The sequence below is a fragment of the Budorcas taxicolor genome, chromosome 25 (assembly GCF_023091745.1).
Source record: "Budorcas taxicolor isolate Tak-1 chromosome 25, Takin1.1, whole genome shotgun sequence".
In the NCBI taxonomy this organism is placed as follows: domain Eukaryota; kingdom Metazoa; phylum Chordata; class Mammalia; order Artiodactyla; family Bovidae; genus Budorcas; species Budorcas taxicolor.
Window position 1 is genome coordinate 27,502,256 of NC_068934.1, and position 27,420 is coordinate 27,529,675.

A 27,420-nucleotide genomic window follows, 5' to 3' on the forward strand; every position below is an offset into this window, starting at 1 on the left:
CTCTTTTGTCTTGATAAGTCTGGCAGAAGGGTTATTGATTTTGTTTATCTTTTCAAAGAACATAGTCTCATTGACCTTTCCTATTGTACTTTTCAGTCTCTGTTTCACTAATTTCTCCTCTTTTCTTTATAATTTCTTTCCTTTTATTAATTTTGGGTTTTGTTATTTCTACTCTTTATATTTTCTTTAAATACAAAGTAAGGTTCTTTATTTGAGATTTATCTTGTTTCATGAGGTAGGTTTTTTATTGCTATAAACCTTGAAAGAAAGGTCATATCTAAATTACTTATTTCCACTTTAATTGTATAAGTATAGCTAACTTCCACTTTCAAAAATAAATTTTTTTTTCACAATAATCTGATGGAATGAAACTTAACTTGAAAGTTCACTTTTTCTAAAAATGAAACAAATTTAATTTCTATTTTGAGGCTTCTCAAATGGAAGATTTGTGACCAACTGTTGCACATTTTTGGCACCTCAAATAATGGTAAAATAGAGAACAGAGTGGGTGTACCTGTGCATACCTACAAAGGTTATAAAGAGTGTAATCATTATTGACTAATTTAGATACACTTCTCTGTATATAAGGAAGACAATTTTATAAAAAAAGATAACAGGTAAATGAAAAAAATACCAGTCTAGGTCAACTGTTTTATATAAAAAGATCTTTTTAAATGAAAATCATACATATTGATATTGCGATCAGGGGATGTGGTATGAGTGAAAACTACATTGAAAACTACAAATCAAGGATATAGCAAGGAGTTAAAAAAAATTAAGGGTTTGTATTTTTTTATTTTTATTTTTAGAGTAACCATTTTCCTTATTTTCTAGAAAGAAAAATAACTCAACATCTTATTCCAGAAAAGACACTGTTACAATTTATCCACAAAATGTTTCTGTCAAATTATCATAGTTTTAACTGCAGATTGACTTATTTTATATCTTAAAATAAATAAGGAAGAAGCATATGGAAGTCAACAAAAGCAGGAGTGGGTCAGTTGTACTCAGGTTACAACAAAGGAATGGAGACTTGTGAATTTAACTTTTTTAATATCAAAAGTTTAAAATTTTATCCTATCCAGATAAATCCCAGGATCTCTATAGTATTTCTCAGTTCAGTTCAGTCGCTCAGTTGTGTCCGACTCTTTGCAACCCCATGAATTGCAGCACACCAGGTCTCCCTGTCCTTTAGGGCTGTCCAAAAAAAGGAGGAGACTCATAAATACAGGTTTTTGTTTTCTACTATTTTTTCTAAATTCCTTCATTCTTATTTGAGCTTTAGTCCCTACTCACCATTTTATCTCATGAAAAAGTGTCTTATTTCTACTAGGATTACCCAGTTCTGGCCATAGCTTTATTTCCTTTATTCCCTTCAAATTCATCTTTATTTCCCCAAGCAGTACTACTGTATAGTCACTGTGCATTATAAGATTAGAAAAACTTTATGGACAGGATACATTTCCTTCACTAGATGGAACAGAAAAAAACTTCCAGATCAAAGAGCAGGTCCTAAGCCTCATGCCCACACTCCACAGGGGACCTCTTATTTATTGGCCATATGTCTGTTGAGGTCCAGCCTCATGAGAGGTTACCAGGCTCACTTCTCTCCCATGCCCTGTTCTCAGAAATACAAACACTTGAAAGCATTCCCAAAACTATTTATTTTTTTAAATTTTGTGAAAAAAAGGAATGTTCTTCCTTGACCAATCACCTCCCCAATAAACTAGCCCAAGAGGTATTCTCTTTCCAATAAACTACATTAAAAAAAAAAATGCCCCTGACAAACTGTTTTCTTAAAAAAAAAAATTAAATAGCAAAGGAGCAATCAATACCCAGCCTGAGAGAAATTCATGTACCACCCTGAAACAAAGCACAGTCAGCTTACAAGCTAGAATCGTTTTTCTTGGACCATATTTACTTAAGCAATATTAAAGAGATAGAATAGAAGCAAAGGATACTGAGATTAATCGACTTGAAATCAGAAACAAATTTATTCTACACTTTTTCATTAACACATATGACTGTAAATACATCATTAACTATTCTGAGCTTTATTGTACCACCCATATAATGAATACATTTTGACAACCTGCAATGATTTGCAGGTGACAAAATCCTTTGTCAAAGGAAGCATAATGCAGTGTTTACAGATGCAAAATGGGTTACACTTAACAGTCACTATGAAGTCTTCCACCACAGAAATTAGGTGATACAGTCTTACTCAATGAAGCCTGGAAAGATGGGAACAGGAAACATTCTGAGTCATGTTTCTGATGGCAATAGGCAGATAAGACATCTCCAGCAACATAAGGTCACCCTAATGTTCCCTGATTTGATCATCTGTTGAGGAGTCTTCTATTTTCAGAGGAAAAGGGAAGTTCAAACTAATAGAGAGAAAAATGTATTCTAGAAAAGAATACAATAAACACACAAAATGTATTCTAATAAATACACAAAATGTACTACAATAAATAGTAATGTGCATTCGTGCTCAGTTATGTCGTATCTGACTCTTTATGACCATATGGACAGTGTAGTCCACCAGGCTCCTCTCTCCATGGGATTTCCCAGGCAAGAATACTGGAGTGGGTTCCTGTTTCCTCCTCTAGGGGCTCTTCCTGACCCAGGAATTGAACCTGAGTCTCTTGCATTGGCAGGAGGATTCCTTACCGCTGAGCCAACTAGGAAGCCCATAGATAGTAAACAGGATAGTAAATGTCTTTCTTAATAGTATTAAGAAATAAGAACATGTAAGAACAGGAAATTATGCAAGTGGTGAATAAGGAGAGAGGTCCTCCTATATGATAAGTATAAATAAATTGACACAAATCTCAAATGCCTTTCAATATGATAAAATAGAAATAGGTTAAGAAGATGCTAATAAAATTATTATAGTTGAAAAGAGAATCTTGATATTTTGACTATCTGAACAGAGACACTGTTGCTAGTCAAAACTATATCCCACTTACAGTTTTTCTCAGAGCAGTTTTCACATCTTTATCTCTAAATCTGTAGAATAAGGGGGTCATCATAGCAACCACATTGGTGTAAAAAACAGAAGAGATACTTCTCTCCTCCATACACCCAGCAGAAGATGGTTTGAGATACACAAAAGACATCGATCCAACGAACAGAGAAACAGCAATTATGTGGGAACTGCAAGTCCTTAAGGCTTTGGACCTGCCCTCTGTGGAGCTGATGAGGAGGATGTTGGTGAGAATGAGACCATATGAGACAAAGATGGTGAGACTGGCCACAATGATATTGATGCCTACCACGATGAACATTTCCAGCTCACTGACATAGGTACTTGTGCAGGAGAGCTGGAGCAGAGGGAGGATGTCACAGAAATAATGGTTGATGGTGTTTGCATCACAGAAGTCCAGTCTCAGCATGCATCCAGTGTGAGCCATGGCACCAGAAAATGCCATCAAGTAGAAACCAAGCATAGGGTGGAACACACTTTAGGGGACATGGCAACATGATACAAAAGTGGCTTAGAGATGGCCACATAGATGTCATAGGCCATTGATGTCAGCACATAGATTTCAGAAATGACAAAAAAACAGAAAAAGTAGAGCTGAGTGATGTGCCCCATGTAAGAAATAATCTTCTTTGATGTGAAGTTAATTAGCAATTTTTGTGGAAACAGAAGAATAACAGAGATCTATGAAGGACAAGTTAATGAGGAAAAACCACATGGGGGTATGTAGATGTGAATTTAGCTGAATTAAGATTACCAAGCCCAGGTTCCCCATCACAGTGATCATATGCATTCTTAGGAATAGGAAGAAAAGGGGGAGTTGGAGATCTGGTTGGTCTGTTAATCCCATCAGAATGAACTGAGTCAGGAAAAAACCCATTTCCAGGAGCCATTCTTCTCTAAAGGAATCTGTGAACACAGGAGAAAGGGTTCCATTAGAGAACAACTCAGCTCTTCCACTGTTTCTCCTCCTATGAAACAGGATACACACTGTGAATGCCTGACACTATCCCAACCTGGTCCCATAGAGTCTGCCTTTTCCATGATCAGGATACAGAGTGATGTGGACTTGCCTTTATTAGAGCTTTTATAAGCTAAATATAATGAAGGACATCATAATCATTCTAGAGAGGGAAGGCAAGTGCTGCCATATGCAAACATACCTTCTTGGAAAACCCAGGGAAAGAAAGGATGGACAAGGATGCAATTCTTGTGCTCTCATCTCAGCTTTCCTTCATTTCTGTGAACTCTTCCCTCATCAGTCTTCTCGTTGCAGATAGACTTTATGTGGCAGGAACACTGTTTCTAAGTCAAGATGAGGGGACCCGAGTCTAGGAGAATTAAGTTACCAACCTTGTCACAGAGTAAAAATCATACAGGTAGAAGAATGAGAGATCTACCTACTTAGAGGAATCTGCCTGACTGTTATGTCCTTTGAGCCCTCTAATATTCTCTGATTCCTCTCCAACAGATCCTTCCGCTAGTTTCACTTTGGACTCAACAGCACAAAATGAGAAAGAATGGTCCATGGACTTTCATCTCAAAACAAGGAATACGTATTGTAAATTAAATTCAGAAACTCACTCAACTGTGTTTAAAACTTCAGGTCTGGCTTGCTTACCCTAGGTCTTTACCCTGTTGGTTCTGGAAATGTCATTTCACGTTCTCCTTTTGATTTTAGGGGAGAGGAGATAGACATTAGTTCACCTATGCTTTGGAAATCTTTTGAACTTCTATAATTTCTGATATTTTCAGTGTTCTCAAATGACAGAAGAAAATAATTTATTATCATACTTGCTACTTGATTAGACACAGAAGATTTGTGTGAGAATAATGATGTAATGCACTTGGTGAAAAGCAGGTTAGAGGCTTGCTTGGTCTCCTCTCCAGGGTGTAGATTATATGTATAATATGGAATAAGGAAATTATGAATTCTGGTTCACGTTCTGTCTTTAGCTTTTATGGACATACTCTTTTACTCATTTTTTCTTTATTCTAAGGATTGTACATTACTCAGGTAGATACAAAGTGAATTCCCATCTCCTCATTGGGGAAGCTACTAAATTGTCTCATTCCCTCTTTATTCAGATTTAATAAATGGACATGATTGTGTAAGAGATCTACTTTCAGGTTTCTTTATTATTTTTTTTTTAATCAGAAATTCTTCAAATGTTGTAGTGACTCATTTCAGTTGTTCTCTCTGAGATGTCTCTGAAAGACTCTGCAATATAGTACATCCCTTCTATAGTTTATGCTTTTAACATATACCTGAAATTCTTGCTTGACTCTTCTACTGGCTCATTTTTTGTAATATTTCAGTTATTAATTTTTTCTCATCATAGAAAAGAATAGGAGCCATGGATTTAGAGTATTGTGAATCCCACTTTCCTTCTTCCTCTTTTACAAGCTACATCATTTGGGAAAAGTTATTTACTCTCTTGTTTCTCCTATGTAAAACAAGGAATGCTAAAATAGCATCCTTTTCATTGAGCTGTTGTGTTAACTAAATGAAAAAAAAAAAACTTAAATGGTTTGGACACCATCTGGCATATGATAGTCAATAAATGTCAGCTGTTATTATTCATGTTCTCATAACTTTCACTAGATTCTGTTTCATAACAGTCATCAGACTTCTTCCCTTTGTGTTCTCTATAAACTGTAAATTCTATAAGGACAAACATTTATTCTATCTTGTTAACTCTTTGGATCCTGGATCTAAGTCATATTAATTTTGTCTAAGAACTTTCAGAATATACTCAAAACTTCTCTCATACTAAGCTATAACACGGAGAAGGCAATGGCACCCCACTCCAGTACTCTTGCCTGGAAAATCCATGGATGGAGGAGCCTGGTAGGCTGCAGTCTATGGGGTTGTGAACAGTCAGACACGACTGAGCGACTTCACTTTCACTTTTCTCTTTCATGCATTGGAGAAGGAAATGGCAACCCACTCCAGTGTTCTTGCCTGGAGAATCCCAGGGACGGCGAAGCCTGGTGGGCTGCCATCTATGGGGTCGCACAGAGTTGGAGACGACTGAAGTGACTTAGCAGCAGCAGCAGCAGCAGCAGCAGCAGCAGCAGCAGCAGCAAGCTATAACATCTACAACCACAATGACCTCATCCATGTCCCTTAGCCACCACACAATTTCTGAATTTATCTTTAAACTGGACTACTGTAATGTTGAACTGTAGTGGCTCCTAACTATTATTTTTATCATTTTCCCACATATTCACTCTTATTTGGTCTTGAACATTACTGCTAGAATAAGTTCTGAAAACAGAGATCTGTCCCTCCCTAGTCCAAGAACTTCCAATGGTTCTCCTTTACACACTTGATAAATGGAGCTAGGTAGTAAAGATATAATTCTCAAAACTATGATTTAGACTTGGTTAAAACTAAAGACAAAATTGAGTCAGAGTTATCCTTGATGAGAAGCCATGAAAGTACCATTTTGATTGATCAAAGTATTTTGCACACATTACATATGGTACAAAATTTTAACCTTCTCAAAACATATAAACAACACTGTATAATGTTTACTTTTCAGAGACCACTCAGTTCTCTTGGGAGATTCAATACATTTTAGAAATATACATGTTTGTGTTTGAAAAATGAACCTACATGGGTCTATATTAAAAAATGCTACTTATATTGAGTGGAAGAAGGGAGAAGAATATCATTCTATGATTAAAAAGAGATACAATATTGTAAAGTAATTAGCCTCCAATTGAAATAAATAAATTTAAATTAAAAATAAATAATGCTCTAAAAAAAGAAGGTCATCACAAACAAAACAATTATTTGTGTTTCCACAATTATAGGATTTGTTTTTGTTTTTGTTTTTGTTTTCCCTGGTAAGGTGATTTAGTTGCTAAGTCATGTCCAACTCTGCAACTCCATGGACTGTAACTCACCAAGCTCCTCTATCCATAGGATTCTCTGGGCAAGAATACTGAAGGGGAATGCCAGTTCCTTCTCCAGGGGATCTTTCCAAGACAGGAATTGAACCTGAGTCTCCTACATTGCAGGTAGATATTTTACCAACTGAGATACAAGGGAAGCTCATTTTTAGTATGGCAATCTTTAAAAGACAGAGCTGGTGTGTGGATTTATCTCTGGGCTTTCTATTTTGTTCCATTGATCTATATTTCTGTCTTTGTGCCAGTAACATACTGTCTTGATGACTGTGGCTTTGTAGTAGAGCCTGAGGTCAGGCAGGTTGATTCCTCCAGTTCCATTCTTCTTTCTCAAGATTGCTTTGGCTATTTGAGGTTTTTTGTATTTTCATACAAATTGTGAAATTATTTGTTCTAGCTCTGAAAAATACCGCTGGTAGCTTGATAGGGATTGCATTGAATCTATAAATTGCTTTGGGTAGTATACTCTTTTTCACTATATTGATTCTTCTGATCCATGAACATGATATATTTCTCCATCTTAGCATCCTTTTTGATTTCTTTCACCAGTGTTTTATAGTTTTCTATATATAGGTCTTTAGTTTCTTTAGGTAGATATATTCCTAAGTATTTTATTCTTTTCATTGCAATGGTGAATGGAATTGTTTCCTTAATTTCTCTTTCTGTTTTCTCATTGTTAGTTTATAGGAATGCAAGGGATTTCTGTGTGTTGATTTTATATCCTGCAACTTTACTAAGTCTACAAGCAATGAATGCTGGAGAGGGTGTGGAGAAAAGGGAACCCTCTTACACTGTTGGTAGGAATGCAAACTAGTACAGCCACTATGGAGAACAGTGTGGAGATTCCTTAAAAAACTGGAAATAGAACTGCCTTATGACCCAGCAGTCCCACTGCTGGGCATACACACCGAGGAAACCAGAATGGAAAGAGACACGTGTACCTCAATGTTCATCGCAGCCCTGTTTATAATAGCCAGGACATGGAAGCAACCTAGATGTCTATCAGCAGATGAATGGATAAGAAAGTTGTGGTACGTATACACAATGGAGTATTACTCAGCCATTAAAAAGAATACGTTTGAATCAGTTCTAATGAGGTGGATGAAACTGGAGCCTATTATACAGAGTGAAGTAAGCCAGAAAGAAAAACACCAATACAGTATACTAACGCATATATATGGAATTTAGAAAGATGGTAATGATAACCCTGTATGCGAGACAGCAAAAGAGACACAGATATATAGAACAGTCTATATATCTATAGAACATTCTAACAATCCTTTGGCGGATTCATGTTGATGTATGGCAAAACCAATACAATATTGTAAAGTAATTAACCTCTGATTAAAATTAAAAAAATAAAATAAAAGACAGAGCTGAGAGACTGCTCAGCCCTGATGAGTGATGATGAATGAAAATTAAAATTATGTCCTGTGAAATTTTGTATGTAGGCCTAATTTGAAATATCTTAGTTCTCCATTTCTTGTTTAGAATCTTCCCAATAAAATATAAGAAAAAGTATATAAATGAGGTAGCATTTTGAAAAAGAATCCACATTTCACACCAACTTAGAGAAAGCTGTATCCTGGTTCATGGGCACAGAGAAACCCTGGGCTTATGAGATTGACTTTAAGCTTTAATACCTGTAACTTCCCTTAACACTCTTCAGTGCCAATCACGTAATTCAAGAAAGCGAAAAGTACTAAGGATAACTGTGTTATGTGTGTAAAAATACTCTGATTTGATCCCCCATCCACTTAAAAGTCCAAATAGAGAGATACACAGTTTCATTGCTAACTAAAACATGATTTAGTTGCCTTCTTTAGCATGTTACCATCTGCAGTTATTTCAAACTGTATTCTAAGTTGGGCTTCCCTTGTGGCTCAGCTGGTAAAGAATCCGGCTACCCACTCCAGTATTCTGGCCTGGAGAATTCCATGGACTATACAGTCCATGGGGTTGCAAAGGGTCATACACAAGTGAGCGACTTTCACACTGTATTCTATGTTACTTACAATTTTTCAAGTTAGCCAAAGATAAAAATTACTCATTTTAAAGAGCAGTTCTTTTATGCAAATGAACCGGTTTCATACTAGTTTTGAGGTTCTCGAAAGATTAGTGACCGGGCTCAACTCACTTTGGGGATATTCAAATCATTATAAAATACATAACAGAGTAGATGCAGCTGTACTCAGTAGGTTTCCAAATGGCCCAGTTACGTCCACTTGTTTAGAGACACATTTGTTTCTATTTGAAAAACAAGTTTATATAGGGAAATTCTAGTTTAAACAAACTCTAACTGATATTGAACATTTTATATTTTTAAGAGAAAATCAATCATGTTCATATTGCAGTCAGGTGATGGAATATGAATGGTCATTGAAAACCATCAGCCAAGGATTTCTTTGTGCTGGACATCTAAAAACAAACCAGTCAAAAATCAACTTTGGCAGATTTCAAAATGCACAAATACTGACTGGAGATTAAGAAAGCTTTAAATAAAGGATATTATTCAAATTACCTTAGAAAATGTTTACATTTTCACTGATACAGCATATTGAGGAGTTTTAAAGTAGCACATTTTTGCCTTAAAAATTAATTCAACATCATCTCTCATATGAACAAAGTGACTCAGTTACATATATATATTCTTTCCATATTCCTTTACATTGTAGTTTATCATAGGATGTTGAATATAGTTCACTGTGCTATACAGTAGGTCCGTGTTGTTTATCCATCCTATATGTAGGAGTTCTACTAACCCAGACTCCCAATCCTTTCCCACTCACCGGGTGTCCTTTGCTTTCATGAAATCTGTCTTGATTCCATGCCCTCCAGAGGAGGAACACAGTAGAACCTGGTTTATTTCTTTCACGTTATCATTATTATCCAAGCTGCAATTTGATGTTTCTGCACCTAAAAATCTATATGAGTATAGCCTCATAAAATAAAAAAAACCACATAAATAATCTAGTTATTCAAAGGTCATCTAGCCCTGTTGATTTAACATTTTAAATCTTAAATAACTTAAGCTTTCACCCTATCTAGAGAAATCTGGGGATCTAGAGAATATTTCTAGGGCTATCCACAAAGAGTGGATCCATAGGTAAGCATTTTCATTACCCAACATAGTTCTGTATAAATTACTTCTTTCTTTCTTGATGCAATTACTCCTCATGATTTATCTCCTATAACTGATGCTCTCTATCTACCCACTTTTATTTTTAAACTTGTGAAGACTTTATGTAAGTCATTATCCACTCTTGGCTTCCCTTTCCCATCCATGCAAAACATATATTTTGATGATCAGTTATGTGTCAACTTGATTGACAAAAGTAAAAAATAAAACTCCTTGTCAAAAGGAGTTTACACTAAACAATTACAGATGCAAAATGGATTATCCTTGATAGTCTTAGAGCCTTCAATCTCTGGCATTTAAACAAGATATATTCTCCTCAAGTGAAATATGGAAAATTAAGAGTGAAAACAGAGTATCTTATTCATCCTTCTCATTGCAAGTGACAGATAAAAACACTTCCAGTGATATGTTTTCAGTCTCAGTTCAGTTCAGTTCATTTCAAGGGCTCAGTCCTGTCCAAATTTTTGCAACACCATGAACTGCAGCGTGCCAAGCGTCCCTGTCCATCATCAACTCCCGGAGCTTTTGAGTGTGTATTAGTTGCTCAGTCGTGTCTGACTCTTTGCGACCCAATGGATTGTAGTCTGCCAGGCTCCTCTGTCTATGGAATTCTCCAGACAAGAGCACTGGAGTGGGTTGCCATTTCCTTCTCCATACAACTACCTCTGTGTGTGCATGTGTGTGTGTGTTAGTTGCTCAGTCATGTCCAACTCTTTGTGACCCCAGGGATGGTAGCCCACCAGGCTCTTCTGTCCATGGGATTTTCCAGGCAAGAGTACTGGAGTGGTTTGCCATTTCCTTCTCCATACAACTCAAACTCATGTCTGTTGAGTCGGTGATGCCATCCAACAATCTCATGCTCTGTCTTTCCCTTCTCCTCCTGCCTTCAATCTTTCCCAGCATCAGGGTCTTTTCCAGCAAGTCAGATGGCCAAAGTATTGGAGTTTCAGCTTCAGTATCAGTCCTTCCAATGAATATTTAGGACTGATTTCCCTTAGGATGGACTAGTTGGATCTCCCTCCTCTCCAAGGGACTCTCAAGAGTTTTCTCCAACATCACAGTTCAAAAGCATCAATTCTTCGGCGCTCAGCTTTCTTTATAGTCCAACTTTCACATCCATACATGACTACTGAAAAAACCATAGCTTTGACTAGATGGACTTTTGTTGACAAAGTAATGTCGCTGGCTTTTAATATGCTATCTAGGTTGTTCACAGCTTTTCTTCCAAGGAGTAAGTGTCTTACTTTCATGGCTGCAGTCACTATCTGCAGTGATTGTGGGGCCCCCCAAAAAGTCTCTCACTATTTCCATTGTTTTCCCAACTATTTGCCAGGAAATGATGGGATCAGATAACATTATCTTAGTTTTCTGAATGTTGAGTTTTAAGCCAACTTTTTCACTCTCCTCTTTCATGTCCATCAAAAAGGTCTTTAGTTCTTTGCCAGAGTTCAACTCCAGCAGCCAGGGTTCAACCTGAAGAGATGAACGGTGTCAGTGATGAGACAGCCTCTCATTTTTCTTTTGGACTGCCCTTTTATTCCAAGTTTAAGATTCTCTTTTATACTTTTACAAAAACATTAGGCCAGAGGTTTGACATTTTCAGTTCCCCCTCTCCCAGATTTATTATCTCCATAAATCATTGTTGCTCTTGGAACAGAGTTCCTGCTTCAGGGATTCCCTCGGAATCAGCCTTATCATCTATTATCTATCTCTTCTAATGTGTCCTATAGTTAACTTGTGACTACATTGTAACTCATGCTACATTCCTCAGTTTACTACTTATGTTCCTAAATTCTGTGTGCCCCTAACATCCTGAGCTCACTATCTCTTAGAAAGGCTTCTAGCTATAGTATCTCTAAAAATTCCTAACTTCTATAAGCTATAGTAAAATATGCTAACTTTAAAACATTCCTTAAATCTTAACTTGTAACTATTTTAATTATTTCTAAGCCCTAAATTCAGTAAACTCCTTTGCCATAAACGTTTTCCTCACAAATAAGCTTCAGATAGCAATCTTTCCCATGGCCTCAAGCTATGGCCTATGTGTTCATCCTGGAACACTCTTTTGTAAAAGTTCTTGAACAAATGCCAGTGATTAACTTTATGAATTGAACTTCACCTTCTGAGCACAGCTGCAGAAGGCTTTGTGCCTTCTCATGCTTCTCTCAAGAACAATAAGCACCTCAATATTCCTTTTCAGTCAACTCAGCCAAGGAGAGGAAAAGACAAGTCAGAATTACAAGGCCTAACTTCTTCATCCCAGGTCCATGCCTGCAGAATGAGGAGAGGACTGGGGCCATGCCTCCACTTTGTCAGTAATGCCTAACGTGGCTCCTGACAGTTCTTCTTCACTTTCAGCCATAAGGGTGGTGTCATTTGCATACCTGAGGTTATTGATATTCCTCCTGGCAACCTTGATTCCAGCTTATGATTCATGTAGTCCAGTATTTTTTCATGATGTACTCTGCATATAATTTAAATAAGCAGGGTGACAATATACAGCCTTGACGTATTCCTTTTCATATTGGAACCAGTCTGGTGTTCCATGTCCAGTTCTAACTGTTTCTTCTTCATCTGCATACAGATTTCTCAGGAGGCAGGTGTGATGGTCTGGTATTCCTATCTCTTGAACAATTTTTACACGTTTTTGTGATCTACACAGTCAAAGACTTTGGCATAGTCAATAAAGCAGAAGTAGAACTTTTTCTGGAACTCTCTCACTTTTTCAATGATCCAACGGATGCTGGATCATCCGTTTATCTCTGGTTCCTCTTCCTTTTCTAAATCCAGCTTTAACATCTGGAGTTCATGGTTCATGTACTGTTGAAGCCCGACTTGGAGAGTTTTGAGCATTACTTTGCCACCGTGTGAGATGAGTGCAATTGTGTAGTAGTTTAAGCATTCTTTGGCATTGTCTTTCTTTGGGACTGGAATGAAAACTGACCTTTTTCATTCCTGTGGCCACTACTGAGTTTTCCAAATGTGCTGGCATAGTGAGTGCAGCACATTCACAGAAACATTTTTAGGATTTAAAATAGCTCAACTAGAATTGTCTAGTGTTTTGAAATGCATTATTTGGAGAGTATTCATCTTTTCCCAGTGAAAAAATAATTTAAAAATGACAAAGAAAATAAAGAGATAACATAGTTACTATTTAATGACATAACTCAGCAGGAAATACAGATGATATGTAATTTGAAAACAGTAGGGAAAGCAAAACTTATATAAAAATGTAAATTATTCAAGCAGGACTCAAATTTCTTTATGGTACTAGGTAAAAAAAGATAACAGAAAGAATATGGTAAGAAAGCTGTCACTAAAATTAAAGAGATCTCACTGTCCTTTAACTCATGCATATAGTGAGTGTTTCTAATCAAAACTGTCTCCTCCTCAGGGTTTTTTTCAGAGCATGTTTGACATCTTTGTTCCTCACACTGTAAATTAATGGGTTGAGGAAGGGAACAGTATTGGTATAAAAGACAGAAGAGATTTTCCCCTCATCCATAGACACAGCAGAAGATGGTTTGAGATACATAAATGCCCCTGATCCAAAGAACAGAGAAACAGCAATAATGTGGGAAGTGCAGGTGCTGAAGGCTTTGGACCTGCCCTCCGTGGACTTGACATGGAGGATGTTGGACAGGATGAGACCATAGGAGACAAAGATTGTGAAACTGGGCACAATGATGTTGATGCCCACCACGATGAACATTTCCAATTCATTGATATAGGTACTTGTGCAGGAGAGCTGGAGCAGAGGGAGGATGTCACAGAAATAATGGTTGATGGTGTTTGCATCACAGAAGGTCAGTCTCAGCATGCATCCAGTGTGAGCCATGGCACCAGAAAATGCCATCAAGTAGCAACCAAACATAAGGCTGGAACACACTTTAGGGGACATGATAACGTTATACAAAAGTGGCTTACAGATGGCCACATAGCGGTCATAGGCCATTGATGTCAACAGATAGCATTCAGAAATGACCAAAAAACAGTAAAAGTAGAGCTGGGTCATGCATCCCATATAAGAAATAATGTTCTTCTTTGATATGAAATTACTTAGCATTTTTGGTGTAAACACAGAAGAATAACAGAGGTCTATAGAGGACAAGTTAAAGAGGAAAAAGTACATGGGAGTGTGCAGATGTGAATTTAGCACAATTAGGATTATCAAGCCCAAATTCCCCAGCACAGTGACGATATATATTCCTAGAAATAAAAAGAATAGGGGGAGTTGGAAATCTGGTTGGTCTGTTAATCCCAACAGGATGAATTCAGTCACAAAAGAGTCATTTCCAGGAGCCATTCTTCTTTAAGGGAATCTGTGGACACAGGAGAAAGTGTTCCTTTAGAGAACAACTCAGCGCTTGCCACAGTGTCTCATCTACAGGGGAGGGTAAACACTGGGAATGTCAGATACTAGTCCTACCTGGTCCAACAGAATCTGCCTTTATCTTTGTCAGGATATAGAATGGTGTGGACTTATATAAGCTAAATGCAGCAAAGGAAATCACACACTTCAGAGTTAAGGCCAGTACTGTTATATGCAAATACATTTCTGGAAACACAAAGGGCGAGAAGGATAGATCAGGACAGAGCCGCCTAATGTCTCTAAACATTCTGTGATGACCCTCTAACAGATTCCTGTGCCAGTTTCATGTAAGTCTCAGATCTACACAAAATGACAAACAATGGGCATGCATTCAGTCACTGTACCTTCATTTCAAAACAGGGAATAAGTATACAAATTGAATTCAGAAACTAACCTGAGTTCAGAAAACCTCAGGGCTCACTCCCTTATCGTTGGTCTTTACCCAGTTGGGGCTGGAAATGAAATTTCAGATTCCTGAGGCTTGATTTCTTTTATCCTGAGAGGTACGAGCCTAGACATATGGCTGAGAAGTCTTTCTGCACCACTATGATTTCTGATAGTTATTTCAGTCCTTTCAAGCAGCAGAGAAAATAAAGCCTTTTAATTATCACACTTGCTACTGGATTAGACACAGAGGATTCACAGTGAGTGTAATGATGAATGCACTTGGCAAAAACAAGCTAGAAGCTTCTCAATCTTTTCCCTAGGGAGTAGGTCATATGTATAGAAGGGAATATGGAAATCATATATCCTGGATCATGATCTGCCTTTAGTTCCTTTGGGACTCACTCTTTTGCTCTTTTTCATTTTAGGTATAGTGCATCCCTCAGTGTAGATCCACAGTAAATTCCCATCTCCTCATTGTCTTCACCTCTGAACAGAGGCCACTACATTGCTTCATTCCCTTTTTATTCCAGCTTCCCAAATGGACATATCATCTGTAAGGCTCCTATTTCCAGGTTTCTGTGTTTTTTCATCAGAAAATTTTCAAATGTTTCAGTAACTCACTTCAGCTCTTCTCACTATGAAATGTCTCTGAAATAATTTGCAACATTGTATATTCTTTCTATAACTTATTTCTTAAATATAAATTTATTTATTTTAATTAGAGGTTAATTACTTTACAATATTGTATTGGTTTTGCCATACATCAACATGAATCTGCCACAGGTATACACGTGTTCCCCATCCTGAACCCCCTTCCCCCCCACTCCCCATACCATCCCTCTGGGTACTTTAGGAAAAAAAAGAAAAAACTTGTAATTTCTATCTGATTCTCTCACTGGGTCATTTTCTGCAACAGGTCAGTAATTGGAGTTATCAATTTCTTTTCATAGAAATGAGTAGGGACTATGGAGCTAGAGAGAGCATTGTGAATCTTAATTTACTTACATCCTATAATTCTTTGGGAAATCTATTTAATCTTTCAGTTCAAAGTTGTAAAATTGGATGGTAAAAATGCTATCTCTTTTATCATGATGCAGAGTTAACTAAATGAAAAATATCTAAGTAAAATGGCTGAGTCAGTGCCTGGCATATGGTAAATAGTCAATACATATCAGCTGTCGTTATTCATGTTCTCATAAATTCTACTAGGTTCTCCATCATAACACACATCAAAGTTTTTTTTTTTTTCTTTCTTCCCTGAATACCTGTGTTCCTTAATAAACTCTGAATTCTATAAGGAAAAATATTTTTCCTATCTTGTTTACTGTTTGGCTCCTAGATCTAAGCACAATGTAGAGAACATGGAAAGAACTTAATAAATATTTATGATAATCATGTTGTTTTTGTCCGAGAATGTATTCAACATTTTTCAAATGCTAAATCATAGCATCTAAAACCATAATGACCTCCACCCATGTACCTCAGCCACCACACAACTTCTGGCTTTTTGTGTTTAAGCTGAACTACTGTAATGTTGAATTATAGTGCTTCCTAATGATAATTTTAGTATTTTCCAAGATACTCCTATTTAGCCCTAAACACTGAGATCTGAAATCACAGCTCTGTCCTTCCCTAGTTCAATACTTTCAATGGTTCTCCATTACCCATTTGAAAATTGAAGCATGAATTAAAAGTATAATTCTCAAAATTATGATTAATCCTTCATTATAACTAAGGAAAACATTGAGTCCATTTTATCTTTGATGAGAAGCCATGAAAGTACCATTTTGATTGATATATGTATTTTGTGCAGATTAACCTTTGTAAAAATTTTAACCTTCTCAAAAATCTAAATAGAAAATTGGAGAATTTTTACTTTTTACTTGTCTTAAAAAAAATTCTTTTTAACTTGTCTTGGGAAGTTCAACCTAGTCTATAAATATATGTGTGTTTGTGTGTGAAAAATAAAAAATATATGTTTATATTTACACACATTGCTTATATATATTGGAAAGAAGGTTAAGAATACTACTCTATAATAAAATAGGGTTCTCTTCTTAGTATAAAAGCATCGAACTCTCAAAAAAGTTCTTCAAACTGTTCATAAAGAAGGAGTTTCCTCCACAGCGACTTGTGCTATCATGATTATGTGATTTATTGATTTATTTTTTTGCATGGCAATGCCTAAGAGAGAGAGATGGAAAAGACCAATAGGCACTACATTTCTGATGAATCAAAATAAAGATAGTGTTATTTGAAATTTTAATTTTTGGCTTCTTTGAAACTTTACATAATTCTGTATTACTTATTTTGAATCTTTCCAAAATATTGTATAATATTTAAATCTACTAATCAAACTAAATCATGTAAGGAGCTGTATGATACATGATGTAGCATTATGAAAAAGGATTCAATGTAAAGATAAAATTACTAATTATATGAATTGAGGTTACAAATAACCCAGGAAACTTCACAAAAGCTTATAATATTTAATGAGAAGCTAGACAATAAACTGTGAGAAATTCTTAAAGGGATGGAAATACCAGACCACCTAGCCTGCCTGCTGAGAAACCTGTATACAGGTATACAGGTCAAAAGAAGCAACAGTTAGAACTGGACATGGAACAACGGACTGGTTCCAAATTGGGAAAGGAGTACGTCAAGGCTGTATATTGTCATCCTACTTATTTAACTTACATGCAGAGCATATTATGCAAAATACTGGGCTGAATGAAGCACAAACTAGATTCAAGATTGCAGGGAGAACTATCAACAAACTCAGATATGCAGATGACAACATCCTTATGGCATAAGTTGAAGTGGAACTAAGAAGTCTCTTGATGAAGGTGAAAGAGGAGAGTGAAAAAGCTGGCTTAAAACTCAACATTCAGAAAACCAAGATCATGGCATCTGGTCCCATAACTTCATAGGAAATAGATGGGAAAACAATGGAAACAGTGGCAGACTTTATTTTTTGTGGCTCCAAATCACTGCAGATGGTGATTGTAGCCATGAAATTAAAAGACGGTTGCCTCTTGGGAAAAAAGCTCTGACCAACCTAGACAGCATTTTGAAAAGGAGAGATATTACATTGCTCACAAACATCCATATAGCTAAAGCTATGTTTTTTACACTAGTCATGAATGAATGTGAGAGTTGGAACATAAAGAAAGCTGAGTGCAGCATAATTGATGCTTTTAAAATTGTTGTGTTGGAGAAAACTCTTGAGAGTCCCTTGGACAGCAAGGAGATCAAGCTAGTCAATCTTAAAGGAAATCAGTCCTGAATATTCATCAGGCCCTCTATCTATCAGATCTAGTACCTTAAATCTATTTTTCATTTCAACTGTATAATCATAAGGAATTTGATTTAGGTCATACCTGAATGGTCTAGTGGTTTCCCCTACTTTCTTTAATGTAAGTCTGAATTTGGCAATAAGGAGTTCATGATCTGAGCCACAGTCAGCTCCTGGTCTTGTTTTTGCTGACTGTATAGAGCTTCTCCATCTTGGCTGCAAGGAATAAATCAATCTGATTTTGGTGTTGACCATCTGGTGATGTCCCTGTGTAGAGTCTTCTCTTGTGTTGTTGGAAGAGAGTGTTTGCTATGACCAATGCATTCTCTTGGCAAAACTATTAGCCTTTGCCCTTCTTCATTCTGTATTCCAACGTCAAATTTGCCTGTTACTCCAGGTGTTTCTTGACTTCCTACTTTTGCATTCCAGTCCCCTATAATGAAAAGGACATCTTTTTTGGATGTTAGTTCTAAAAGGTCTTGTAGGTCTTCATAGAACCCTTCAACTTCAGCTTCTTCGATGTTACTGGTTGGGGCATAGACTTGATATTGAATGGTTTGCCTCGGAAACGAACAGAGATCATTCTGTCATTTTTGAGATTGCATCCAAGTACTGCATTTCAGACTCTTTTGCTGACCATAATGGCTACTCCGTTTCTTCTAAGGGATTCCTGTCCACAGTAATAGATATAATGGTCATCTGAGTTAAATTCACCCATTCCAGTCCATTTTAGTTGGCTGTTTCCTAGAATGTCAGAGTCAGGGGCAGTGGCCAGGAGGAACTACCCCATGTCCAAGGAGTGGTGGCTGTGCGGGTGCAGGAGAGCCTAGAGGAGCTACTCCACATTCAAGGTCAGGAGGGGCAGCTATGAGGAGATACCCCTTGTCCAAGGTAAGGAGCAGTGGCTGCGCTTTGCTGGAGCAGCTGTGAAGAGATACCCCACGTTCAAGGTAAGAGAAACCCAAGTAAGATGGTAGGTGTTGCGAGAGGCAACAGAGGGCAGATACACAAACCATAATCACAGAGAACTAGTCAATCTAATCACACAGACCACAGCCTTGTCTAACTCAGTGAAACTAAGCTATGCCGTGTGGGGCCACCCAACATGGGCGGGTCAGGGTGAAGAGGTCTGACAGAATGCGGTCCACTGGAGAAGGGAATGGCAAACCACTTCAGTATTCTTGCCTTGAGAACCCCATTAACAGTATGAAAAGGCAAAATGATAGGATACTGAAAGAGGAACTCCCCAGGTCAGTAGGTGCCCAAATTGCTACTGGAGATCAGTGGAGAAATAATTCCAGAAAGAATGAAGGGATGGAGCCAAAGCAAAAACAATACCCAGCTGTGGATGTGACTGGTGATAGAAGCACAGCCCGATGCTGTAAAGAGCAATATTGCATAGGAACCTGGACTGTTAGGTCCATGATTCAAGGCAAATTGGAAGTAGTCAAACAGGAGATGGCAAGACCATTCAGGTATGACCTAAGTCAAATCCCTTATGATTATACAGTGGAAATGAGAAATAGATTTAAGAGACTAGATGTGATAGACAGAGTGCCTGATGAACTATGGACGGAGGTTCGTGACATTGTAGAGGAGATAGAGATTAAGACCATCCCCATGAAAAGAAATTCAAAAAAGAAAAATGGCTGTCTGAGGAGACTTACAAATAGCTGTGAAAAGAAGAGAAGTGAAAAGCAAAGGAGAAATGGAAAGATATAAGCATCTGAATGCAGAGTTCCAAAGAATAGCAAGGAGAGATTAAAAAAAAAAAAAGCCTTCCTCAGCAATCAATGCAAAGAAATAGAGGAAAACAACAGAATGAGAAAGACTAGAGATCTCTTCAAGAAAATTAGAGATACCAAGGGAACATTTCATCCAAAGATGGGCTCGATAAAGGACAAAAATGGTATGGACCTAACAGAGGCAGAAGATATTAAGAAGAGGTGGCAAGAATACACAGAAGAACTGTACAAAAAAGAGCTTCACAACCCAGATAATGATGATGTTGTGATCACTCACTTAGAGCCAGACATCCTGGAATATGAAGTCAAGTGAGCCTTAGAAAGCATCACTATGAACAAAGCTAGTGGAAGCGATGAAATTCCAGTTGAGCTATTTCAAATCCTGAAAGATGATGCTGTGAAAGTGCTGTACTCAATATGCCCCCAAAAAGGGGAATCTCAGCAGTGGCCACAGGACAGGAAAAGGTCAGTTTTCATTCCAATCCCAAAGAAAGGCAATGCCAAAGAGTGCTCAAACTACCACACAATTGCACTCATCTCATACGCTAGTAAAGTAATGCTCAAAATTCTCCAAGCCAGGCTTCAGTGAACCATGAACTCCCTGATGTTCAAGCTGGTTTTAGAAAAGGCGGAGGAACCAGAGGTTAAATTGCCAACATCCGCTGGGTCATGGAAAAAGCAAGAGAGTTCCAGAAAAACATCTATTTCTGCTTTATTGACTATGCCAAAGCCTTTGACTGTGTTGATCACAAGAAACTGTGGAAAATTCTGAAAGAGATGGGAATACCAGACCACCTGACTTGCCTCTTGAGAAATCTGTATGCAGGTCAGGAAGCAACAGTTAGAACTGGTCATGGAACAACAGACTGGTTCCAAACAGGAAAAGGAGTCAAGGCTGTATATTGTCACCCTGCTTATTTAACTTATATGCAGAGTACATCATGAGAAACACTGGCCTGGAAGAAGCACAAGCTGGAGTCAAGATTGCTGGGAGAAATATCAACAGCATCAGATATGAAGATGACACCACCCTTATGCCAGAAAGTGAAGAAGAACTAAAAGGGTTCTTGATGAAAGTGAAAGAGGAGAGTGAAAAATTTCGCTTAAAGCTCTACATTCAGAAAACTACATTCATGGCATCTGGTCCCATCACTTCATGGGAAATAGATGAGGAAACAGTGGAAACAGTGTCTGACTTATTTTTTTGGGCTCCAAAATCACTGCAGATGGTGATTGCAGCCATGAAATTAAAAGACGCTTACTCCTTGGAAGGAAAGTTATGACCAACCTAGATAGCATATTCAAAAGCAGAGATATTACTTTGCCAACAAACTTGTGTCTAGTCAAGGCTATGGTTTTTCCAATAGTCATGTATGGATGTTGAGAGTTGGACTGTGAAAAAAGCTGAGCGCTAAAGAATTGCTGCTTTTGAACTGTGGTGTTGGAGAAGACTCTTGCGAGGTCCCTTGGCCTGCAAGGAGATCCAACCAGTCCATTCTAAAGGTGATTAGTCCTGAGTGTTCTTTGGATGAACCGATGCTAAAGCTGAAACTCCAATACTTTGGCCACCTCATGTGAAGACTTGACTCATTGGAAAAGACTCTGATGCTGGGAGGGATTGGGGGCAGGATAAGAAGGGGATGACAGAGGATGAGATGGCTGGATGGCATCACCAACTCGATGCACATGAGTTTGGGTAAACTCCAGGAGTTGGTGATGGACAGGGAGGTTTGGCATGCTGCAATTCATGGGGTTGCAAAGAGTCTGACACAACTGAACTGAATTGATCTGAACTGAAGTACCTAGTGTCCAGAATACATTCAAATCTAAACACATGCAATCTGTTTTCCAATTTTAAACACGTTTCTTCTGGGTTTTGAAATATAATCACTTCCTTGATGGCTCAGATGGTGAAGAATCTGCCTGCAATGCAGGAGACCTGGGTTCAATCCCTGGGATAGAAAGATCCCTTGGAGAAGGAAATGGCTACCTACTCCAGTATTCCTGTCTGGACATTTCCATGGAGCTTTTGGGTACAGTCTATGGGATCACAAAGAGTAGGACACTACTGAGAGACTAACACTTTCACTTTTCTTCATATGGTAGTGCACAAGTTTAAGGTGTACAGTATAATGATTTGATTTACATGCATCAGGAAGTAATAACCACAATAAGAACACCCATCATCTGATAAGGATACAAAATTAAATGGAAAAAAAATCCTTTTTTCTTTGTAATGAGAACTCTAAGTATTTCCTCTCTTAACAACTTTCATATAAAACATAGAGCAGTGTTATTTACATTTATCATATTGTGTATTACATTTAATCTTTATTTATCTTAGAATGGGGCATTTGTCCTGCCTTCATCCACTTCCGCTTCCCTCCAGATCCCCACCTTTGCTAACCAAAAATCGGATCTATTTTTCTATACATCTGTTTGTTTGTTTGCTTTTAAAGTATAGTTTACCAACAACATTATATTAGTTCCTAATGGATAATAAACTGATTTGCTATTTATATACACTTTAAAATTAACACCACTATGTCTTGTTACCACCTTTCAGCATACAAAGATTCTACATTATAATCAACTACATTCCCCACACTATTCATGCCTATCACTTGTTTCTTTTGTAACTGGAAGATTATACCTCTTAAACTATCTAAATTCTCTCCAATCCCCTCTTCCTTTCCTCTGGAAACATAAACAATCTGTTTATGCTCTGCATCTGTAAGAGTTTCTGCTTGCCTATGTTGTTAATTTTTCTGTTTTGTAGATTCCAAATATAAGTGAAGTCATACAATATTTGTCTTTCTATTTACATTCTGTAAGTTCATTGATGTTCTCTCAAATAGCAAGATTTCATTCTTTTTTATGTATTAGGAATATTCCACATTTCCTTTATCCATCCATCTATTATATCACTGTGCCCTTGGGCAAGCATAATGAGGATGCAGTTAGCTTCAGGGTATGTATATACGTTGACTTGATGACTTTATTTCCTTTAGGAAAATGCTCAGGAGCACAGTGGCTGTTTTCCATTGTGCTTACATGCTGCCAATGGTGCACGAGGGTTCCCGTTTCTCCACATTGTCAGCAACAAATTTTGCTTGTTGTCTTTCTGTTTGCCATTCTGACAGTAGTGAAGTATCTTCTTGGATTTGATTTGCATTTTCCTGAATTTAGTGAAGCTGAGCATCGTTTCATGAGTCTGGTAGTCATCCATATATCTTTGAAAAAATATACCTCTGCCCATTTTAAAATTGAGCTTTTTGTTTTCTAGATGGCTGAGTAATACAGGTTATTTATATATTTTGGATACTAGCCTCTTATCAGACATATGGTTTTCAAATATCTTCTCCCATTCAGTAGGCTGATTTTTCATTTTGCTAAGTTCCTTGAGCTGCACAATGTCTTATCAGTTTAATGCAGTACTTTTTGTTTAATTTTGCTTTTATTTCTTAGTCTGAGGAGACATACCCAAAAAACTTTTTTATACTGCTGTAAACTTTTCTGATACCCATCCTGAGAAAAAGTCACATACCACCCAAAGACAAAGTCAACTTTCAAATTAGAATATTTTCTCCTTTCCATGTTTACTGAAACAAAAACAATGACATAAAGTAGAAGCAAAGTACCACTCTCAACTTAGCTCTCTCATCCAGGTAATATATTTTACTAATGTGTTACGTGCAGGACTGGATGTGCCAACGAAGAAAATTTTTTCCATAATCATAATGCTTAGAGAAGTAATGTGTAGAGAAGTAAAGTTGTTTATACTTAATCAACATAATGGACTCTGCCATCTCAGGCATTTAAGGAGATACATTCTTGCTCAAGAAAGACTGAAAAGATGGGAAGAGAAAATTTTGTCTGATTCATACTTCCAGTGGAAAGTGTCAGATGAGAAATTCCCAGTGATGCTATTTCACCCTAATGTACCCTGATTTCATCAACTATAGAGCAGTTTTATATTTCCAGAGGGGGAAAATGTTCAAACTGAGAAAAAAACAAGAGGTAATTAATTTTTCTAAATAGTATTAATAAATGGAAGATGGTGAGAAAGTCTGCAAATGGTTAGGTAAGACACAAGTTTGGCTCAACACAAAGTGGAAATAAATAGAGAGATGACTCAGATTTCCTTCCACCTGGTTAAAAAGAATCAAAAGTATTCCAACAAAATTATTTTGATTAAACCCAGAAATTTCTACCCTGTGACAAGCTGCACAGAGAGATACTCTATCCATTCAAAATTCTCTCCTACTAAGAGTTTTTTCTGAGAGCAGCTTTCACATTTTTATTTCTCAAGCTGTAGATTAAGGGGTTCATCATGGCAACCACATTGGTATAAAAGAGAGAAGAGACTTTTCTTTCATCCATATACCAAGCAGATGAAGGTTTAAGATACATAAGTGTACATGATCCAAAGAAGAGAGAAACAAAAATGATGTGGGGACAGCAGGTACTGAAAGCTTTGGACTTGCCCTCCATGGAGCAGATACAGAAGATGTTGGTGAGGATGAGACCATGAGATAAAGATGGTGAGACTGGGCACAATCATATTGGTGCCCATCACAATGAAAACTACTAGATCATTGATGTGGATACTCGTGCAAGAGAGCTTGAGCAGAGGAAGGATATCACAAAAATAATGGTTGATGGTTTTTGCATGACAGAAGGTCAGTCTCAGCATGCATCCAGCATGATCAATGACTGAGAATGTCGTCAGTAGGAACCAAGCATAAGGTTGAGACACACTTTAGGGGATATAACAACATGATACAAAAGTGGTTTACAGATGGCCACATACATCTGTATGTGTATGGCCATACAGATGTCCATTGATGTCAGCATATATTTCAGAAATGGTGAAAAAACTGAAAAAATAGAGCTCTGTCATGCATCCCATATAATAAATAATATTCTTTGATATAAAGTTAATCAGCATTTTGGGTGTAAAGACAGAAGAATAGCAGAAGTCTGTGAAGAAATTCCATATGATCAAGTTTGATTTAGAAAAGGAAGAAGAACCAGAGATCAAATTGCCAACATCTACTGGATCATTGAAAAAGCAAGAGAGTTCCAGAAAAAAATCTACTTTTGCTATTTTGATTACGCCAAAGACTTTGAGTGTGGGGATCACAAAAAACTGTGTAAAATTCTTAAAGAGATGGGAATACCAGACCACCTAACCTGCCTCCTTAGAAATCGGTATGCAGGTAAAGAAGCAATAGTTAGAAATGGACATGGAACAACAGACTGGTTCCAAATTGGGAAAATGGGACGTCAAGATTGTACATTGTCACCTTGCTTATTTAACTTATATTCAGAGTACACCATGCAAAATGCTGGGCTGGATGAAGCAGAAGCTGGAATCGAGATTGCCAGGAGAAATATCAATAACCTCAAATATGCAGATGACACCACCCTTATGGAAGAAAGTGAAGAACTAAAGAGTCTCTTGATGAAAGTGAAAGAGGAGAGTGAAAAAGTTGGCTTAAAGCTTAACATTCAGAAAACCAAGATGATGGCATCTGGTCCCATCACTTCATGGCAAGTAGATGGGAAAACAGTGGAAACAGTGGTAGACTTTATTTTGGGGGGCTCCAAAATCACTGCAGATGGTGACTGCAGCCATGAAATTAAAAGACACTTGCTCTTGGAAGAAAAGCTATGACCGACTTAGACAGCATATTAAAAAATGAAGACATTACTTTAACTACAAAGGTCCGTCTAGTCAAGGCTATGGTTTCTCCTGTGGTCATGTATGGATGTGAGAGTTGGACTGTGAAGAAGGCTGAGCGCTGAAGAATTGATGCTTTTGAACTGTGGTGTTGGAGAAGTCTCTTGAGAGTCCCTTGGACTGCAAGGAAATCCAACCAGTTCATCCTAAAGGAAATCATAGTCAGCCTACAGAGGGAAGGCCCATGCTACCATATGCAAACATACCTGCTGGAAAAACCAAGGGAGAAGAAGGTTGGATTAGGACACTATTTTCTACTCTCATCTTAACATTTCCTTTTTCAGTGACACTAGTAACCTTGCAGTGGTTTCTAATACACATTTAGACTTCATGTGGTCAGAACCAAGAATTGTATCTCTAATCCAGGAAAATAGTCTATGAGAATTAAGTAACATCCCTTGTCACAACATTCAGAAAACTTAGATATGGCTTCTGGTCCCAAAACTTCATAGGAAATAGATGGGGAAACAGTGGAAACAGTGTCAAACTTTATTTTGGGGGACTCCAAAATTACTGCAGATGGTGATTGCTGCTATGAAATTAAAAGATGCTTAGTCCTTGGAAGGAAAGTTATGACCAACCTAGATAGCTTATTAAAAACCAGAGATATTACTTTGCCAACAAAGGTCCATCTAGTCAAGGCTACAGGTTTTCCAGTGGTCATGTATGGATGTGAGAGTTGGACTATAAAGAAAGCTGAGCAGAAGAATTGATGCTTTTGAACTGTGTTTTGGAGAGGACTCTTGTGAATCCCTTGAACTGCAAGGAGATCCAACCAGTCCATCCCAAAGGAGACCAGTCCTGCGTGTTCATTGGAAGGACTGATGCTGAAGCTGAAACTCAAATACTTCAGCCACCTCATGCGAAGAGTTGACTCATTGGAAAAGACCCTGAGGCTTGGAGGGATTGGGGACAGGAGGAGAAGGGGATGACACAGGATGAGATGGTTGGATGGCATCACTGACTCGATCCACATGAGTTCGGGTGAACTCTGGGGGTTGGTGATGGACAGGGAGGCCTGGCATGCTGCGATTCATGGGGTCACAGAGTCGGGCATGACTGAGCGACTGAACTGAACTTGTCACAAAGTAAAAGCCATAAAGGTGAAAGAGTGAGAGTTTTATCCTCTAGAGGAAACTTCCTTACTGAAATGTTTGAGCCCACTCATGTCCTGGAACATTCTCTGATCCCTCTCCAAAAGATTCCCTGGGTTCAGTTGAGTCTCAGAAATATACAAAATGAGAAAGAATAGACACATATTAAGTTCCTCAAATTTCACCTAAAACAAGGAATAAGTATTGTAAATTGAATTAGGTATGTAAGTTGAATTCAGAAACTCACCCTTCTTAGTTCAGAAAACCACAGAGCTGTTCCTTATCATTGGTTGCCATTGTGTTGGTATAGGAAATATAATTTCAGGTTCTTGAGGCTTGATTTCTTTGATTCTAAGAGGAGACAGCCTAGACATAGGCCTAGGAAATGTTTATGATCTAGTGTAATTTCTGATTATATTAAGTCCTTTCAAGTAGTAGGAAAAAAACAAAGCTTTTAATTACACACATTATTAATTAGAAACAGAAGATTTAATGTGACTATAAGGATGTAATGCTCTTGGTTAAAAACTGGGTAGAAGCTTTCTAAGTCTCTTCGCTGGGGTATATATTATGAGTATATATATATAGAAATTGTATATATATATATGGAATAAGGAAATTATAGATCCCAGTGTGTGATCTGTCTTTAGTTCTTATCAACCTACTCTTTTACTCATTTTTGCTTTACTCTGAGGACTGTGACTCCTTCAGGCAGATCCAAAGTTAATACCCATCTCT

General features: G+C 37.5%; 1 protein-coding gene and 1 pseudogene across 1 annotated transcript; both read right to left on the minus strand.

Annotated features, from left to right (window-relative positions):
- Positions 1-2,957: 2,957 nt before the first annotated feature.
- Positions 2,958-3,879, minus strand: LOC128069126 (olfactory receptor 147-like; annotated as a pseudogene).
- Positions 3,880-8,951: 5,072 nt separating this feature from the next.
- Positions 8,952-18,825, minus strand: LOC128069140 (olfactory receptor 8B3-like). The gene is made up of 3 exons (XM_052662414.1): positions 18,812-18,825; positions 13,434-14,353; positions 8,952-8,974 (listed from the first exon to the last, which is right to left on the minus strand). The coding sequence occupies exons 1-3, from the start codon at positions 18,823-18,825 to the stop codon at positions 8,952-8,954; spliced, it is 957 nt and encodes a 318-aa protein (XP_052518374.1).
- Between the last annotated feature and the right edge of the window lie 8,595 nt (positions 18,826-27,420).

What these genes read in the sequence shown, in the direction of transcription:
- LOC128069140 (XM_052662414.1), bottom strand. An exon ending in TGCTCTGAAAAAAACCCTGA is followed by an intron (nt 8,975 to 13,433) that starts GGAGGAGACAGT and finishes GTTCATTTGCAT; the next exon opens with AAAAGAACTGCTCTTTAAAA.